The sequence below is a fragment of the Bombina bombina genome, chromosome 3 (genome assembly GCF_027579735.1).
Source record: "Bombina bombina isolate aBomBom1 chromosome 3, aBomBom1.pri, whole genome shotgun sequence".
NCBI lineage: Eukaryota > Metazoa > Chordata > Amphibia > Anura > Bombinatoridae > Bombina > Bombina bombina.
In genome coordinates, this window is record NC_069501.1 from 113,025,095 (window position 1) to 113,044,307 (window position 19,213).

At 39.3% G+C, this 19,213-nt stretch overlaps 1 protein-coding gene across 1 annotated transcript in view; it reads left to right on the forward strand.

The window, feature by feature from the left end:
* The window catches only part of GART (phosphoribosylglycinamide formyltransferase, phosphoribosylglycinamide synthetase, phosphoribosylaminoimidazole synthetase), a 360,923-nt gene that overhangs the window by 172,951 nt on the left and 168,759 nt on the right, over positions 1-19,213 (forward strand). The window contains exon 13 of the mRNA XM_053705959.1: positions 10,623-10,732. Within this exon, the coding sequence (XP_053561934.1) occupies positions 10,623-10,732 (110 nt within the window). The remainder of the gene's footprint in view (positions 1-10,622; positions 10,733-19,213) is intronic.

The window sequence follows — 19,213 nt, forward strand, 5'->3', positions numbered from 1 at the left end:
CTTTCCTTTGGGTTAACTACAGTCCCAAGAATCTTTATGGAGGTTCTGGGGTCGCTTTGGCGGTCCTTAGGCCGCGGGGCATAAAAATGGCCCCTTATTTAGACGACATCCTGATACAGGCGTCAAACATCCAAGTTGCCAAGTCTCATACGGACGTAGTAGTGGCATTTCTGAGATCGCATGGGTAGAAAGTGAACAAGGAAAGAGTTCTCTATCCCCAATCTCAAGGGTTTCCCTCCTAGGGATTCTGATAGATTTTATAGCAATGAAAATTTACCTGACGGAGTCCAGGTTGTCAAAGTTTCTAAATTTCTGCCGTGTTCTTCATTCCATCCGCGCCCTTTGGTGGCTCAGTACATGAATGTAATTGGCTTAATGGTAGCGGCAAGGGACATAGTATCGTTTGCACGCCTACATTTCAGACCACTGCAACTATGCATGCTCAGTCAGAGGAACGGGGATTACACGGATTTGTTCTCCTGTTAAATCTGGACCAAGAGATCAGAGATTCTCTTCTCTGGTGACTATCTCGGGTCCATCTGCCCAAGGGTATGACCTTCCGCAGGTCAGATGGGACTATTGTTACAACAGATGCCAGCCTTTTAGGTTGGGATACAGTCTGGAACTCTCTGAAGGCTCAGGGATAGTGGTGTCAGGAGGAGACCCTCCTAATGAATATTCTGGAACTGGGAGCGATATTCCATGCTCTTCAGACTTGGCCTCAGTTAGCAACTCTGAGGTACATCATATTTCAGTCGGACAATATCACGACTGTGGCTTTCATCATTCATCAAGGGGGAACAAAGTTCCCTAGCGATGTTAGAAGTCTTAAAATAATTCACTGGACAGAGATTCACTCTTGTCTATCAGCTATACATATCCCAGGTGTTGAGAACTGGGAGACGGATTTTCTAAGTCGTCAGACTTCTCATCCGGGGGAGTGGGAATTCCCTCCGGAGGTATTTGCACAAGATCAAGCAGGAGAGTGCTTGGCGTTTTTTGACAGCGCCTGCGTGGCCACACAGGACCTGGTATGCAGATCTGGTGGACATCTCATCCTTTCCACCACTGTGTCTGCTTCTGAGACAGGACCCTCTACCTCAGGGTCCTTTCATCCATCTAAATATAGCTAATCTGAGTTGGACTGCCTGGAGACTGAACGTTTGATGTTATCAAAGCATGGCTTCTCCGAGTCAGTCATTGATACCTTAATACAGGCATGAAAACCTGTCTCTAGGAAAATTTAACATAGATATGGTGTAAATATCTTATTGTTATGAATCCAAGGGTTACTCATGGAGTAAAGTCTGGATTCCCAGAATATTATCTTTTCTCCAAGATGATTTTGAGAAAGGGTTGTCAGCTAGTTCCTTAAAAGGACAGATTTCTACTGTCTATTCTTTTGCTCAAGCGTCTGGCAGGTATTCTAGACGTTCAGGCTTTTGGTCAGGCTTTGGTTAGAACCAAGCCTGTGTTTAAAACTGTTGCTCCGCCATGGAGCTTAAACCTGGTTCTTAAGGTTCTTCAAGGAGTTCCGTTTGAACCTTTTCATTCCATAGATATCAAACTTTTATCTTGGAAAGTTCCTTCTTGGTAGCTATTTCCTCGGCTCGTAGAGTCTCCGAGTTATCTGCGTTACAATGTGATTCTCCTTATCTGGTCCTCTGTACGGATAAGGTAGTCCTGCGTACCAACCTGGGTTTTTACCTAAGGTGGTATCTAACAAGAATATCACTCAAGAGATTGTTGTTCCGTTCTTGTATCCTAATCCTTCTTCAAAGAAGGAAAGTCTATTACACAATTTGGACGTGACTCGTGCTTTAAAGTTTTACTTACAAGCTACTACAGATTTTCATCAAACATTCACCTTGTTTGTTGTCTATTCTGGACAGAGGAGAGGTCAAAAGACTTCAGCAACCTCTCTGTTTTTTTTGGTTTAAAAGCATAATTCATTTAGCTTATGAGACTGCTGGACAGCAACCTTCTGAAGGGATTACAGCTCATTCTACTAGAGCTGTGGTTTTCACTTGGGCCTTTTTAGAAGGAGGCTTCTGTTGAACAGATTTACGAGACTGAGTCTTGGTCTGCGCCTCATACTTTTTCAAATTTAACAAATTTGATACTTTGCTTCTTCGGAGGCTATTTTTGGGAGAAAGGGTTTTTTTTTACAGGCAGTGGTCACTTCCGTTTAAGTACCTGCCTTGTCCCTCCCATCATCCGTGTACTTTAGCTTTGGTATTGGTATCCCATAAGTAATGGATGATCCGTGGACTGGATACACTTAACAAGAGAAAACATAATTTATGCTTACCTGATAAATTTATTTCTCTTGTAGTGTATCCAGTCCACGGCCCGCCCTGTCCTTTTAAGGCAGGTCTAAATTTTAATTAAAGGGACAGTCTAGGCCAAAATAAACTTTCATGATTCAGATGGAGCATGTAATTTTAAACAATTTTCCAATTTACTTTTAGCACCAATTTTGCTTTGTTCTCTTGGTATTCTTAGTTGAAAGCTCAACCTAGGAGGTTAATATGCTAGTTTCTTAGACCTTGAAGCCCACCTCTTTCAGATTGCATTTTAACAGTTTTTCACCACTAGAGGGTGTTAGTTCACATATTTCATATAGATAACACTGTGCTCGTGCACGTGAAGTAATCTGTGAGCAGGCACTGATTGGCTAGACTGCAAGTCTGTCAAAAGAACTGAAAAAAGGGTCAGTTTGCAGAGGCTTAGATACAAGATAATCACAGAGGTTAAAAGTATATTATTATAACTGTGTTGGTTATGCAAAACTGGGAAATGGGTAATAAAGGGATTATCTATCTTTTAAAGCAATAAACGTTCTGGTGTAGACTGTCCCTTTAAACTACAGTCACCACTGCACCCTATGGTTTCTCCTTTCTTGTCTTGTTTCGGTCGAATGACTGGATATGACATGTGAGGGGAGGAGCTATATAGCAGCTCTGCTTGGGTGATCCTCTTGCAACTTCCTGTTGGGAAGGAGAATATCCCATAAGTAATGGATGATCCGTGGACTGGATACACTACAAGAGAAATAAATTTATCAGGTAAGCATAAATTATGTTTTTCAGAAAGTTCTTTCTAGTCAATTATGAGTTTTATTTCTGAGAGTCTTTGTAGACTGTACAATGCCACTTTCTCTTTTGGATCAATGCAGATCCAAGTTCAAACAGCTTGTTCATTCTTCCATTAGTTGCTCTATGTATGGACATTTTGGGTGAATCTTTTCACCATCAGATATTTTCTTTATATCTGTCTTATCAATTTGACTTGCTAATTCCATACTGCAGAGATTACATTCTATTTTCTTAGTTCTCCTTTGGGACCCCACTGTAAAACATTTCCTATTTCTACTGATGTCAGTCTCTATAGTTAGAGTGCAGTCTGGGAGTTTAGGAGAGTGCAGGGAGTTGGTTTCCTCTGGAGGCGAGGTTACCAATAAATATCTTTGTACAATCTTCTTGGTTCTCAGACTTGGCTTTTTCTCAGAGACATGTTTTTTGTTTTTTTGTCAGATAATGTCACTGCTGTGATATATTTTGATCTTCGAAAGGCAACCTCTAGTTTCCTTACCAATGAAGGAAGTCACTTAAATTTAACTTGTATTGAGTACTGTACTCTTTCTGCATTTTACATTCCAGAACTGAACTAAAACTAAAAGCTATTAACACCAAGCGCTGCTACCTATTATTGTCTCTGTAGAAACTTATATGGTAAATATTCTTATGTAAAATAAATACTATTTAAAATATAAACATATAAACACTTTTACAAAGTTGATTAAACAGTGTATATAAATAGTATAAAATAGCTCAGCTGCATATGTAATATATAATAAGCTTCTTATTAAAATGATACCCTTGTAACTTTAACACTGAACTTTGTACACAGTACCTTTTGTACCTCTTGACTTCCAAAATATTCAAAGAAAGGGGGTCAATGTCCCAATGAAATTTTTTTGTTGTTGCAGTTTGCACTTAAATTCCCTTAAATAGATAGATATAGCCTCCAAAAGTGTGGCTCAAAACCTTCAATTTAAAGGTTTAGCTGCCGTCTGGTATCCCCCACAGCATTCACACCGCACCTCCGATCCCGTTCCTGGGTCTATTTGTTATTGCAGTGATCCGATTCCGCTTGTGGGGTTAAATCTCAGTTTGATGAGACACAAACAGAAATTTTCTATTTAATGCTTCAAACGTTCCCTCCGCTCGGCGTCCCTGTACAGATGCCAGGTATGGCAGCCTCTAAGGGACTTGGATTCAAAACTCTACGCACGTTTCATTCAGTAACGGCTGAACTTTTTCAAGAGTGTTTCTAATCTGCATGAAGTGAACCTTTTAAAGTCTCCATATCTCCAACTAGGTCATTTCCATGCTACCATAATCTTTTTAGCAACATGAATGGAGCCTAGTTCACTATATAATTCCATTGCATGTAAATACATATACAGGTTCAATGATCCTTAAATTAAATCTGAGTTTATAGTTTCAGTTAGTTTCATATAGAGGAATATGCAAGTTTGTTGCCGTTCTTTCACATGGTTGTTTCAAATTCTTCATTATTCAACTGCATTCTACATCAGATACTTGAACACCTAACCCAATGAATAGTTATGTGTATAGTTCAACAACTAAATGCTAAGAGGGTAATGCATGTATTTATACGAAAGCACTACTATTTAAATGTTTAAAATATAATTAAGTGATAATGTTTTAAATATATTGTGTTACATATTTTAACATTTTAGTGTATATTTAAAAAAATAAATATATATACACAGTTATTCAAACAGGAGCAGCACTTTATAAATAGTTAATTAGGAAGGTTAAAGCTCATGCAGAAGAGAAGATAGCACAGTCAGTAAAACATGGGGACAAAACATTCTTTAGATATATCAGTGAAAGAAGAAAAAATAAGGTAGGAATAGTAAAATTGAAATCAGTTGATGGTAGAATAATAGAAGGAGATAAGCAGATTGCAGACTGTCTCAATGATTACTTCTGTTCTGTTTTCACTAAAGATTGTGAAGATACAATGTCTACATTAAGGGATGCTACGCAAAATAGAAACAAGCTTAACAGTAATCTTTTTACAGAGGATGAGGTTTTGTTAGCATTATCAAAAATAAATGTTACAAAGGCAGTGGGTCCTGATAATATTCATCCAAGGGTTTTAAAAGAACTTTGATCAGTGCTAACTGTCCCATTAACTGATCTGTTTAATCAGTCACTATTAACAGGAGCTGTCCCAGATGATTGGAGAATAGCAAATGTAATACATCTTCATAAAAAGGGCAGTAGAGAAGAATCTGGCAACTACAGGCCAGTTAGTTTAACTTCAGTAGTAGGGAAATTAATGGAAAGCCTCTTAAAAGAAAGAATTATGACTTACATAAAGACAAACAATTTAGAGGACCAAAATCAGCATGGTTTTACTTCAGGGAGATCATGTCAGACTAATCTAATTGACTTCTTTGATTATGTAACAAAAGTATTAGACAAGGGAGGAGCAGTTGATGTAGCATATCTAGATTTCAGCAAAGCATTTGACACCGTCCCACACAATAAACTTATTCACAAACTATATCTCCTTGGTCTAGATTAAAAAATTGTGAACTGGGTGGAATGCTGGCTTAAGGACAGAAAACAAAGTGTCTTAGTAAATGGAGTTCATTCAACAGAGGGGGCTGTTACTAGTGGTGTTCCTCAGGGGTCAGTTCTGGGGCCTGTTTTGTTTAACATATTTATCTGCGATATCAGCAAAGGGCTACAGGGGAAAGTATGTCTCTTTGCAGATGATACAAAAATTTGCAACAGAGTGGATGTTCCAGGGGGGGTAGACAAAAGGAGAAGTGATATACAACAATTGGAGGATTGGACAAACGACTGGGATCTAAAGTTTAACACAGCAAAGTGTAAAATAATGCATTTAGGGAAGAAAAATCCAAATGTTAATTACAGACTCAATGACACTTTACTGACTGTTACAGACGAGGAACAGGACTTGGGAATTATTATTTCAGATGATTTAAAACTTAGTAAACAATGTAGTAATGCAGCGAGTAAGGCTAGCAGAATGCTTGGATGTATTGGTAGAGGTATTTGCAGCAGAAATAGTAAGGTTCTTATGCCACTTTATAGATCATTAGTTAGGCCTCATCTTGAGTATTGTGTGCAGTTCTGGAGGCCATATCTTCAGAAGGATATTAACAAACTTGAATCTGTGCAAAGGAGGGCTACCAAAATGGTACATGGTCTAAAAAATAAAACTTACCAGGATAGGCTCAATGACCTAAATATGTATAGCTTAGAGGAGAGAAGGGAAAGAGGTGATATGATAGCAACTTTCAAGTACATTAAAGGGTTTAGTAAAACTGAGGCTGTGGGTATTTTACATAAAATGGAAAATTCAAGAACAAGGGGTCATGAGCTCAAGCTAAAGGGTAGTAGATTCAGGAGTAATTTGAGGAAGCACTTATTTACAGAAAGAGTGATTGATTTATGGAATAAACTTCAAGAGGTAGTAGCAACAAACACTGTGGGGGACTTTAAAAATGCATGGGACAAGCATAGGGCTATCCTACGAACTAGATAAGTTTATACTGTTAGGTAAGGTCGGGCAGACTTGCTGGGCCTATGGCTCTTATCTGCCGTCAATATCTATGTTTCTATCTAAGTTTGGGCACTCGGAATAACAAGCGGTGTTGCCCTATAACGAGTCCGGAAGCGGTTTGGCAGAGGCGATTACATCTTACCCACTTCAACCAGCGTCCCAAGGAATAAGGAGACGTAACAGAGTTATTGGATAGGTGAGATTGGATATCGGAGGTAATAGTCCCGGTCCACTTTTCTTACGCCCTATGAGATGCCTTAATATCTGGACAATGCTGCTTTTGTATAACAACTAGCTAAGGTTGTATCTATTATTGCATACTAGTTCCTACAACTTATGGATGTGGAAGTCTAAGAAAGAATTTAATGAACTGTGGAATATGAATATAGCTGACATTGGAGGACGCTTTTACCTCGGTTGTCAGCTGTTTGCTTAACTGCACGTCATTCAGGAATCATGTTGCTGTGATCACTATGGCTTAACCCTTTCAAGCTTGCATTTGTTGGGGGTGGCAGTTTTTCCACTAAGGACTGCTTTTTCTGTTTAAAGGACTTTTTCAGTCTAAAGTAGGCTGGTTATATTCTGTCTACATATACTTTTGTGGATTGCATCCCTTTCAATATGCATAATATGTTTGCCTGCTGGTTCACAGTTTTGTCAATATCAGATTGATTCCTATGTAAATTCACCCACTGCAGAGGTATTTTTTATATTTTGCAATAATATGAATTATTTGACCTTTCCTAGCTGTTGGTATATGTAATAAATCAATTGCATTTGATTTGACCAGTATCTGTCTGTGTTTCTCTGGGTTTGGCATTATATCTCAGCCTTATATCTATATATTAGATTAAGGAGTAGTGATTCTTTGAGTGCTGTAATCCCCTACTTTAATCACAGTAACTCATTTAGCTCTACTGTGTAAAGTTTCTTCTCTTTAAAATGTTTTGAATTAATAATTATAGGGGTCTTCACCAGGTCAATGTTTAGCCTTTGCAAGACTGACTAATTCAGATACCAGAGTAAATATCTCCTTCCCTTATATTTGGAGGATTCTGGTAGCCTGTTTTTATGGTTCCACTCCTGAATGTAAACCTAGGAGAATTTAAGGATCATTGAACCGGTATATGTATTTATATGCAATGGAATTATATAATGCACCAGGCTCCTTTCCTGTTGCTAAAAAGATTAAAGGACCAGTCAACACTGTAGATTTGCATAAACAACAAATGCAAGATAACAAGACAATGCAATAGCACTTAGTCTGAACTTCAAATGAGTAGTAGATTTTTTTTTTCTGACAATTTTAAAAGTTATGTCTTTTTCCACTCCCCCTGTACCATGTGACAGCCATCAGCCAATCACAAATGCATACACACTTATTCTTGCACATGCTCAGTAGGAGCTGGTGACTCAAAAAGTTTAAATATAAAAAGACTGTACATTTAGTTAATGGAAGTAAATTAGAAAGTTGTTTAAAATCGCATGCTCTATCTGAATAATGAAAGTTTAATTTTGATTTAGTGTCCCTTTAAGAACTGAACTTTTGTGAGGTGGATTGCTTCAGTTTACAATTTCTTCATCTGGGGGAAGGGTTTTGTCCTTCAAGGGATTTTCTACCAGTTGGTGAATCTACAACATATTTCACAGTTAGACCTTATGGTCTCGTTTAAACCTCTCTCTTTCCAAATTCTTTGTCAGAGCTAGGGATACTTAGTCACAGTTTTCAAAGGCTCCTGTTGCTATTTGGTATTTCAACTAGCTTACCTATTAATTCCTTCATCTGTTTTTCCACTCAGTCAGTCATAGAATCAAGCTCTATCACTTATCAGTCATTCTGATTGCTGCAGCTTGATCATACACAACTGGTTATGCAGACCTAAATTGGATGTCCAGTCTTCCTATTTGGTCTTTACCACTGACTCAATATTCTTCTCTCAGATCTTTGTTCTACATCTAGTCACAGTAATCTAATGGGAAGATGTTTTTCTTCCTGAGAAACGTAGTAGTTTTAAGAGTTTAACAAACCATCACTTTCCATTCATATGTTTAAAAGAAGAGTTTCCTTTGCAATTTCACCAGCAGAGTGTCTGTTTGTTTTTTCTTGTGACATTCCTTATCTTATTTTCTATTAGGCTAGGATTTTTCTCTTAAATTTGAAAGTTTATGGTTCTTTAAATTTGTCCACATATTAGTCAAAAGACTACCGTTATTCCTTTAGCGTCTTGGTTAAAAGCTTTCATTAAGTATGGCTTCTTGTAAGCAAGAAAATGTCTTCCATTCGTTTTAGAGCCTATTTTACTAGATTAGTTTCTACTTTGTAGATTGCACAGAAGCAACTTGGTCACTTTTTACTCTTATTTTGGAATAGCTTTTGTCAGGAAAGTCCCACAGTTTCAGTAGTTGGTAACTCGGTGCCTCCCTTATTTTTTTCCCACCCATTTACTCGTGGACTCCACAGTTTGGGAATTAGATCCCAGGAGTGATGGCTCGTGGACTCTCACCACCTTATGAAAGAAAACAGTTTATGCTTCTCTGATTAATTTCTTTCATGGTGGTGAGAGTCCACTAGACCCGCTTTTTTATTTTTCCAGTTGGCAGCCGTTTAGTATGCACCTCGTTTACCTTGCTTTGTCCTTTCCTAATTCTCTCATTATTTTTTTATTTCTTTTTTCTTCTCGGCTATACGTTAGACTGGGATATCAGAGTGAGCGGGATTAAAAGCTTTTCGAATGCTTGGTATATTTGCATACATTTTTAGTTTTTTTGTCAGTCCTAGAGCACTGGTTTTCAAACCTATCCTCGGCCCTCCCTAATAGGCCACATTTTGAGGAAATCTGCACTGGAGCACACGTGAAATAATCAGCTGATTAGTAAACGTGGTTATTTTACCTGCTCTCATCCAAGGAAATCCTGAAAACCTGGCCTTTTAGGGAGGCCTGAGGACAGGTTTGAAAACCAGTGGTCTAGATGTTAATTATTGTGATAATACAATTAAACAACAATATTCTGTTCCATATGCTTTCAAGACTGCAGTAAACATCAGTTTTCTAATACACACAATAAAGGTTGGTTGCTTTATACAGGACAGGAGCATGCATTTTTGAAATGCCCTCATTTAGATGGTGTGTGCAGGGCGAGGGGGACTACAACACCTCTAAGAGTATGTCACTTAATTTAAATGCATGTATTGTTAATTGCTGAAGCAGATTGCTTGTTAGTGGACTTTGGAACCATTAAAAGGACATCTTTATTTTTAATTGATTATTGAAATATTACTTTAAAAAAATAATGTTCCTTAACAAATATTGGAAAACTTTTAATTTATGTTTTTGGGGGAGTGTCTATCTACCAGTACAGCTTTGGGAGATGTCTTTATCATGGAGGATTCACTAGATGTATTTTTGGATAGTTTCAATATCAATTTAAACAGTGATTAATGTAGTTAAATATATAAAAAAATGTTTTTAACGTTTAACTGTTGCTGTTTCATATAATTGATAGTAGGTGAGGATAACATTGGGGGAAATTATTTGATATAACTCTTAAAATGATGATAAACTCATTCATCATTTGTAATAAAGTTGCGCTATAACTTACTTTTTAATATAGATATGACACTCAAATACCTAGCACTCCGCCACCCACTTCAAAAGTAAATTCTTTCTGTGAGCTAAAGGTTTTAGTTCTCTAATCAGCGCTTTAGTTATAACAAAAGGCACCTAAAAGAGAGAGCACTGATTGGACCACAATCAGCTCACAGAAAAATTGACTTTTGAAGTGGGCACAGGAAATTTGAATTTAAAAAAATGTAAAAAGCAAGTTATAGTGCACCTTCGTTACAACTGATGAATTAAACTCCATCTAAAATATCAACATTCAGGGTTTGATTTTAAAAAATGGAGAGTTTACCATAGCATTTAAATAATGACTTTTTGGTTGCATTTGTTTTGTTTTTTTCCATGGGACTAATTGTTACTTTCTGATAGGTTGTAATGCAGAACTTGGTGGGTTTGCTGGCCTGTTCGACCTCAAAGCAGCTGGATTTAGAGATCCCATCCTAGTATCTGGAACGGATGGTGTTGGCACCAAACTGAAGGTAATGTTTACTTGGATACGAATTAGTTTTGTGTGTGAGGGTAAACTTTCAATGACACCTTTCTTTCATTTGTTACACCAAATACCATTATCAAATGATAATAGGGGGTCCATACTACCTAGGTAGGCATTATTATTTGACTCCTCTTCTCCCATGATATCACCTAGACAGTGGTTCATGTTCTACTTGTTTTTCAGTCCATATATAGAGGCTTAAGAAATCATGAGAGTTCATTTAACATTGTTCATGTTGAAAAACATAAATAACCTTTCTGGTTCACCTGTACAAGAGGGGTTATTAAATTGAATTATATTCCCCAAGAATAATTGCTGGGTAGCCAGAAAAATTGCAATGCACTAGAAGCTGACATAATGGCCTTGATCACAAACTATAGGCATCAGCTTTTTCGGGCCGAAAAGGCAAATTTTTGATTCGCCGCAATCACAATAGTAAGTTTTTCACTAATTTGCACACTTACAAACAGGTTCTCCTTGATAGAACCCCCCAATCTTTCCTATGGGGCTATAAAGTTCTCGTTTATCACAATACATTTTTCAATCACTTTTTCATCTGTTTTCCAAGCCCACTTTTGGCTTTTCAAATTCAACACCTCACGGCTATATGTAAATAGTCTGTTATCTTGCCCATATACACACAACAGACATTCTAGAGGTTTATTAACATACACGGTATTAAAGTTCTATTCATTCTTATTGGAGAGGCTACAGGACACCAGGGGACATGCCTCCATGCACGCCAACTTCAAACTCTTTCATGAGTGCCTTTCAAAGTGCTTGCACCTACATTACTGAACTCACAGTAACAAATTTACAAATTCTCTAATGTACTCACAGGCACTTTGAAACAAACTCTTTTGATGGGGTGGCCTGTTGTTCAAACTGGCAGTTGAATTACTGCAGTGGCAGGTGTAACCACTTTCTGGTTTGATTCTTTAAAGGATCTAGTCTCTGTAGAATCCCCGCTAGAGGCTTTTCAGCAGCGTATTCAATATCTGAAGCGGGTGACTGCTTTTATTTGTGATGCAGTTATTCAGATTATTTGCATCAATGCGAAGAATACTGTATTAGCTGTATTGTGTAGAAAAGTATGCCCGAGGGCGTGAAACGCGTAAGAACAGCTGAGCCCCTCCATATGTGCTTTTGTGACAGTCACCTGTTTTAATGGATCAATAAAGACATTTTTTTCAACTGCTGTGAGTAGCGGGCATACTTTTCTACATTATACGTCTGCAGATGTCCACCGCTAATTGCTTTGCCTGGCTCCACTCCTCCCCCTACCGTGGCGTGCTTCTTGGATTTTTCACCTGCGCGCTAGTATCTTGCAGCGGCACCTCTGTTTTCTTTTTACTATTAGCTGTATTGTGCCATACGGCTCTTTGGTAAAAGGCCTGGTCTGCTGATATGGTCACAATGTCCAAGCTTTTGACTTTGGCCTTCAATGGAAAAACATTATTTGGTTCTGAGTTAAATTCTATTATCTCCACGGTCACTGAACTCTAGGCCTAAGGGGAAATCCAGCAATAGATTTTGTTCCTTTCACCAAAACAAAGGTTAGAGGTCATCCAATACCAAAAAAATCAGACTTCCCGCTGACCTACTTGGAAGCCCCACTTGGCTTGGAACAAGTTAAAACAGTCTAAGAAACCCTCTAGAGACAATGAGTCTGCATGAAGCGGGCGGCCCCCGATCTGGACTCTTGGGTAGTGGGCAGATTAAATCTTTTTCGAGATGCCAGGGACAACACTGTCCAGGACTCGGGGGTTCTGAACATAGTGTCACAGGACTACAGGATAGGTTTCAGGTCTTGTCCTCCTAGTGAGAGGTTTTATTCTGTCTCGTCTCCAGAAGGCCAGAGAAAAGGTCAGCCTTCCTTCAGCGTGTGGAAGATCTGGGAGTGATTTTTCAGTCCCTGTAGGAGAGCAAGGGACGGGAATGTACTCAAATCTGTTTGTAGTTCTGAAAAAAGAAGGAACTTTCAGACCCATCTTAGATTTAAAGATTCTAAACAGGCTCTTGTGAGTACCTTCCTTCAAAATAGTCTATAAGGTCTATTCTGCCTCTGGTTGTTCCAAACTAATTTATGACAACAGACCTGAAGGATGCATCTTCAAATCCCAATTCACTTGGACAATCACAGATTTCTAAGGTTTGCCTTTCTAGACAAACATTCAGTTTGTAGCCCTGCCATTCGGTTTAACAACAGCTCCTCATATTTTCAGCAAGGTCCTAGGAGCTCTTCTGACAGTAATCAGAGCTCAGAGGGTATTAGTGACCCCATACTTGGACAATATATTGGTTTAAGTTCCCTCTTTACATTTAGCTCAACTACACAAAGCTGCTGTTTATTCTCTCACATGGCTGGGAAGTAAATGTACCCAAGAGCTCATTAGTTCCCAGCAGGAAAGTTTTTTTTTTTTTTGGGAGTCATTATAGATTCAGAAAAGATGACTCTTTCTGACAGACCAATCCAAGCTCAATTTACATTCAGCTTGTCAAAGACTTCAATCTACTCACACCTGCCTTCTGTAGCACAATTCATGGAGGTGATAGGGTTGATGGTGGCGGCCTCGGACACAATTCCATTTGCAAGGTTCCATCTACGTCAGCTACAGCTTTGCATGCTGAGACAGTGTAATTTAGACCATTTGGATCTGCCTCAGACTATTCAGTTGGATCAGGGAGTTATAAATTCCCTCTCTTGGTGGACTTCCCTGGTCCATCTTTCAAGAGGGGTGTCTTTCCTCAGGCCGGAGTGGCAGATTACTACCACAGATCTGGATGTGGTGCAGTAAGGAAAGGGCAAAGGACTAGTTTGGGGCCCTCAGGAGACCTTCTTCCCCATTAATATTCTGGTACTCAGAGCAGGTTTCAAGGCTCTTCTATCTTGGCCTCCATTGAAGGTGTTTCCTTTCATTCAATTCCAGTCGGACAAGGTCACAACGGTTGCTTACAGAAATGAAGGGGCACCTAAGTTCTCTAGTGGTGCAAGAGGGCTCTCACATCCTGCATTGGGTGGGGAATCATTGCAGCAGTTTTCATCCCAGGAGTGGACAAGGTTGAGAGATCCTTGGGCGGATCTAGTGGATGCCTTGATGGCTCCTTAGCAATACCATCTAGTGTATATATTTTCTCCAATTGTTTTTCTTCCATGGGTAGTAACATGCCTGACTCAGGAAAAGTATCCAGCCATCCTCATAGCTACTGCGTGGCCACGCAGGACTTGGTATGCAGATCTGGTTTTGAATTCCAGTGCCACCCCATGGTGTCTTCCTCTTCTGCTAGCTCTGCTGGTACAAGGTCCATTCTTTCATCAAAATCTTCAGTCGCTCAGCTTAACTACTTGGAGATTGAACAAGCTCATACGCCATTTATGAGAGAGATTTACCATAAGTTGCGGAAATTTTTGTTTAGTGAAAGACTATTCTTGGCATTCTGTAAGGATTCCTTGTGTTCTGGATTTTTTTCTGGAAGGTCTGGATAAGGGTCTCTACTAATTCGATAAAAGGTAAGATTTTTGGCTCTTTCTGTGTTGTTTCATTGAAAATTAGCTTAACTGACGGATGTCCAAGCTTTTATTCAAGCTACTGTTCGCACTTGTCTGAGGGTCCGTTCTCCATCTCTGCGTTTGAACCTTAATCTGGTTTTGAGGATTCTTCCGTCTATGAATCAATGCATAATCTTGACATTCAGCTTCTTTCTTGAGTTTCTTTTTCTTTTGGCTAGCTCTTTTGCCAGAAGGACTTCCAAATTGTTAGTGTTGTGTGAATCTCCTTATTTCGTTTTTTTACCGAAGGTGGTATCTTCAATCAACATCAATTCGCTAATTGTAGTTCCTTCACTTGACCCAAACCCTAAATCTTCTAAAGAAAGATTACTGCATAATCTTGACATGGCTAGAGTTTTTAAATTTTACCTACAGACACTAAGGATTTCCATCAATCCCTCCAGTCTTCTTGTTTTGTATTCAAGTAAACGAAAAGGTCTGAAGGCTACGTCTGTTTTGTTGTAATTTTGGTTATGAAGTCTCATTCATTTGATTTACTTGGAGGATGGTCAGCAACCACTGGTTAGGATTGCGGCTCACTCTACCTGTTCAGTGGCTACATCATGGGCATTTAAAGGGACATGAAACCCAAAAATGTTTATTTCATGATTCAGAAAAAGCATGCCATTTTAAACAACTTTCCAACTTCTATTATCTATTTGTTTAAAAGTATATCTAAATATGCTCAGTAACTGCTGATTGCTGGCTGCATACAGATGCTTTGTGTTATTGGCTCACCTATGTGCATTGCTATTTCTTCAACAAAGGATACCTAAAGAATTAAGCAAATTAGATAATAGAAGTAAATTGAAATGTTGTTTAAAATTGTATTCTCTATCTGAACCGTGAAAGAAAAGTTTTAGGATTCATATCCCTTTTAAGAATGAGGTTTCCATGGAACAAATTTGAAGTTTGGCAACGTGGTCTTCTCTTCTTAATTTTACCAGTTTGATATTTTTGCCTTGGCGGAGGCTGCTTTTGGAAGAAGGGTTTTGCGGGCAGTGATACCTGGGAAATAATCCGCTTCTCCCCCACCCCCCTCCTTTTTTGTTGGATTTCTCAGTTTGTTTATAGGTTTCCAAGAGTAAGGTCTTGGACTCTCACAACCATTAGAAAGAAAACACAATGTATTCTTACCTGATACATTTTTTACTTTCTTGCTTGTGAGAAGTCTGCAAACCCGCCCGTGTTTTTGGCGGAATTTTTGGTTGCACCTCTTTTATCCCAGTTATCCCCTTTCTTTCTCTCTTATCTGTGCTATACATAATATACCTATATGTAAAGTCAAGGACTCTCACAACCAAGAAATATATACATTTTATCAGGTAAGAATAAATAGTTTTCTTTCATGTAATTAGCAAGAGTCCATGAGCTAGTGACGTATGGGATATACATTCCTACCAGGAGGGGCAAAGTTTCCCAAACCTCAAAATGCCTATAAATACACCCCTCACCACACCCACAAATCAGTTTTACAAACTTTGCCTCCTGTGGAGGTGGTGAAGTAAGTTTGTGCTAGATTCTACATTGATATGCGCTCTGCAACAGGTTGGAGCCCGGTTTTCCTGAATGTCAGCGGGATGTGAAAAGAGTATTGCCTATTTGAATTCAATGATCTCCTTCTACGGGGTCTATTTCATAGGTTCTATGTTATCAGTCGTAGAGATTCATCTCTTACCTCCCTTTTCAGATCGACGATATACTCTTATATATACCATTTCCTCTACTGATTCTCGTTTCAGTTCTGGTTTGGCTTTCTACTACATGTAGATGAGTGTCCTGGGGTAAGTAAGTCTTATTTTCTGTGACACTCTAAGCTATGGTTGGGCACTTTTATATAAAGTTCTAAATATATGTGTTTAAACATTTATTTGCCTTGATTCAGGATGTTCAACGTTCCTTATTTCAGACAGTCAGTTTCATATTTGGGATAATACATATGAATAAATCAATTTTTTCTTACCTTAAAATTTGACTTTTTCTCCAACATAGGTGTGTCCGGTCCACGGCGTCATCCTTACTTGTGGGATATTCTCTTCCCCAACAGGAAATGGCAAAGAGCCCAGCAAAGCTGGTCACATGATCCCTCCTAGGCTCCGCCTACCCCAGTCATTCTCTTTGCCGTTGTACAGGCAACATCTCCACGGAGATGGCTTAGAGTTTTTTAGTGTTTAACTGTAGTTTTTCATTATTCAATCAAGAGTTTGTTATTTTCAAATAGTGCTGGTACGTACTATTTACTCAGAAACAGAAAAGAGATGAAGAATTCTGTTTGTATGAGGAAAATGATTTTAGCAACCGTAACTAAAATCCATGGCTGTTCCACACAGGACTGTTGAGAGCAATTAACTTCAGTTGGGGGAACAGTTTGCAGTCCCTTGCTGCTTGAGGTATGACACATTCTAACAAGACGATGTAATGCTGGAAGCTGTCATTTTCCCTATGGGATCCGGTAAGCCATGTTTATTACGATTGTAAATAAGGGCTTCACAAGGGCTTATTTAAACTGTAGACTTTTTCTGGGCTAAATCGATTGATTATTAACACATATTTAGCCTTGAGGAATCATTTTATCTGGGTATTTTGATATAATAATATCGGCAGGCACTGTTTTAGACACCTTATTCTTTAGGGGCTTTCCCAAAGCATAGGCAGAGTCTCATTTTCGCGCCGGTGTTGCGCACTTGTTTTTGAGAGGCATGGCATGCAGTCGCATGTGAGAGGAGCTCTGATACTTATAAAAGACTTCTGAAGGCGTCATTTGGTATCGTATTCCCCTTTGGGTTTGGTTGGGTCTCAGCAAAGCAGATACCAGGGACTGTAAAGGGGTTTAAAGCTTAAAACGGCTCCGGTTCCGTTATTTTAAGGGTTAAAGCTTCCAAAATTGGTGTGCAATATTTTCAAGGCTTTAAGACGCTGTGGTGAAAATTTGGTGAATTTTGAACAATTCCTTCATGTTTTTTCGCAATTGCAGTAATAAAGTGTGTTCAGTTTAAAATTTAAAGTGACAGTAACGGTTTTATTTTAAAACGTTTTTTGTACTTTCTGATCAAGTTTATGCCTGTTTAACATGTCTGAACTACCAGATAGACTGTGTTCTGAATGTGGGGAAGCCAGAATTCCTATTCATTTAAATAAATGTGATTTATGTGATAATGACAATGATGCCCAAGATGATTCCTCAAGTGAGGGGAGTAAGCATGGTACTGCATCATTCCCTCCTTCGTCTACACGAGTCTTGCCCACTCAGGAGGCCCCTAGTACATCTAGCGCGCCAATACTCCTTACTATGCAACAATTAACGGCTGTAATGGATAATTCTGTCAAAAACATTTTAGCCAAAATGAACCCTTGTCAGCGTAAGCGTGGCTGCTCTGTTTTAGTTACTGAAGAGCATGACGACGCTGATATTAATATCTCTGAAGGGCCCCTAACCCAATCTGAGGGGGCCAGGGAGGTTTTGTCTGAGGGAGAAATTACTGATTTAGGGAACATTTCTCAGCAGGCTGAATCTGATGTGATTACATTTAAATTTAAATTGGAACATCTCCGCATTTTGCTTAAGGAGGTATTATCCACTCTGGATGATTGTGAAAATTTAGTCATCCCAGAGAAACTATGTAAAATGGACAAGTTCCTAGAGGTGCCGGGGCTCCCAGAAGCTTTTCCTATACCCAAGCGGGTGGCGGACATTGTTAATAAAGAATGGGAAAGGCCCGGTATTCCTTTCGTCCCTCCCCCCATATTTAAAAAATTGTTTCCTATGGTCGACCCCAGAAAGGACTTATGGCAGTCAGTCCCCAAGGTCGAGGGAGCGGTTTCTACTTTAAACAAACGCACCACTATTCCCATAGAGGATAGTTGTGCTTTCAAAGATCCTATGGATAAAAAATTAGAAGGTTTGCTTAAAAAGATGTTTGTTCAGCAGGGTTACCTTCTACAACCCATTTCATGCATTGTCCCTGTCACTACTGCCGCATATTTCTGGTTTGATGAACTGCTTAAGGTGCTCGATAGTGACTCTCCTCCTTATGAGGAGATTATGGACAGAATCAATGCTCTCAAATTGGCTAATTCTTTCACTCTAGACGCCTCTTTGCAATTGGCTAAGTTAGCGGCTAAGAACTCTGGGTTTGCTATTGTGGCGCGCAGAGCGCTTTGGTTGAAATCTTGGTCGGCTGATGCGTCTTCCAAGAACAAACTACTAAACATTCCTTTCAAGGGGAAAACGTTGTTTGGTCCTGACTTGAAGGAGATTATCTCTGATATCACTGGGGGTAAGGGCCACGCCCTTCCTCAGGATCGGCCTTTCAAGGCAAAAAATAGACCTAATTTTCGTCCCTTTCGTAAAAACGGACCAGCCCAAGGTGCTACGTCCTCTAAGCAAGAGGGTAATACTTCTCAGGCCAAGCCAGCTTGGAGACCAATGCAAGGCTGGAACAAGGGAAAGCAGGCCAAGAAACCTGCCACTGCTACCAAGACAGCATGAAATATTGGCCCCCGATCCGGGACCGGATCTGGTGGGGGGCAGACTCTCTCTCTTCGCTCAGGCTTGGGCAAGAGATGTTCTGGATCCTTGGGCGCTAGAAATAGTCTCCCAGGGTTATCTTCTGGAATTCAAGGGACTTCCCCCAAGGGGGAGGTTCCACAGGTCGCAGTTGTCTTCAGACCACATAAAAAGACAGGCGTTCTTACATTGTGTAGAAGACCTGTTAAAAATGGGAGTGATTCATCCTGTTCCATTAAGAGAACAAGGGATGGGGTTCTACTCCAATCTGTTCATAGTTCCCAAAAAAGAGGGAACGTTCAGACCAATCCTAGATCTCAAGATCTTAAACAAATTTCTCAAGGTCCCATCGTTCAAGATGGAAACCATTCGAACTATCCTTCCTTCCATCCAGGAAGGTCAATTCATGA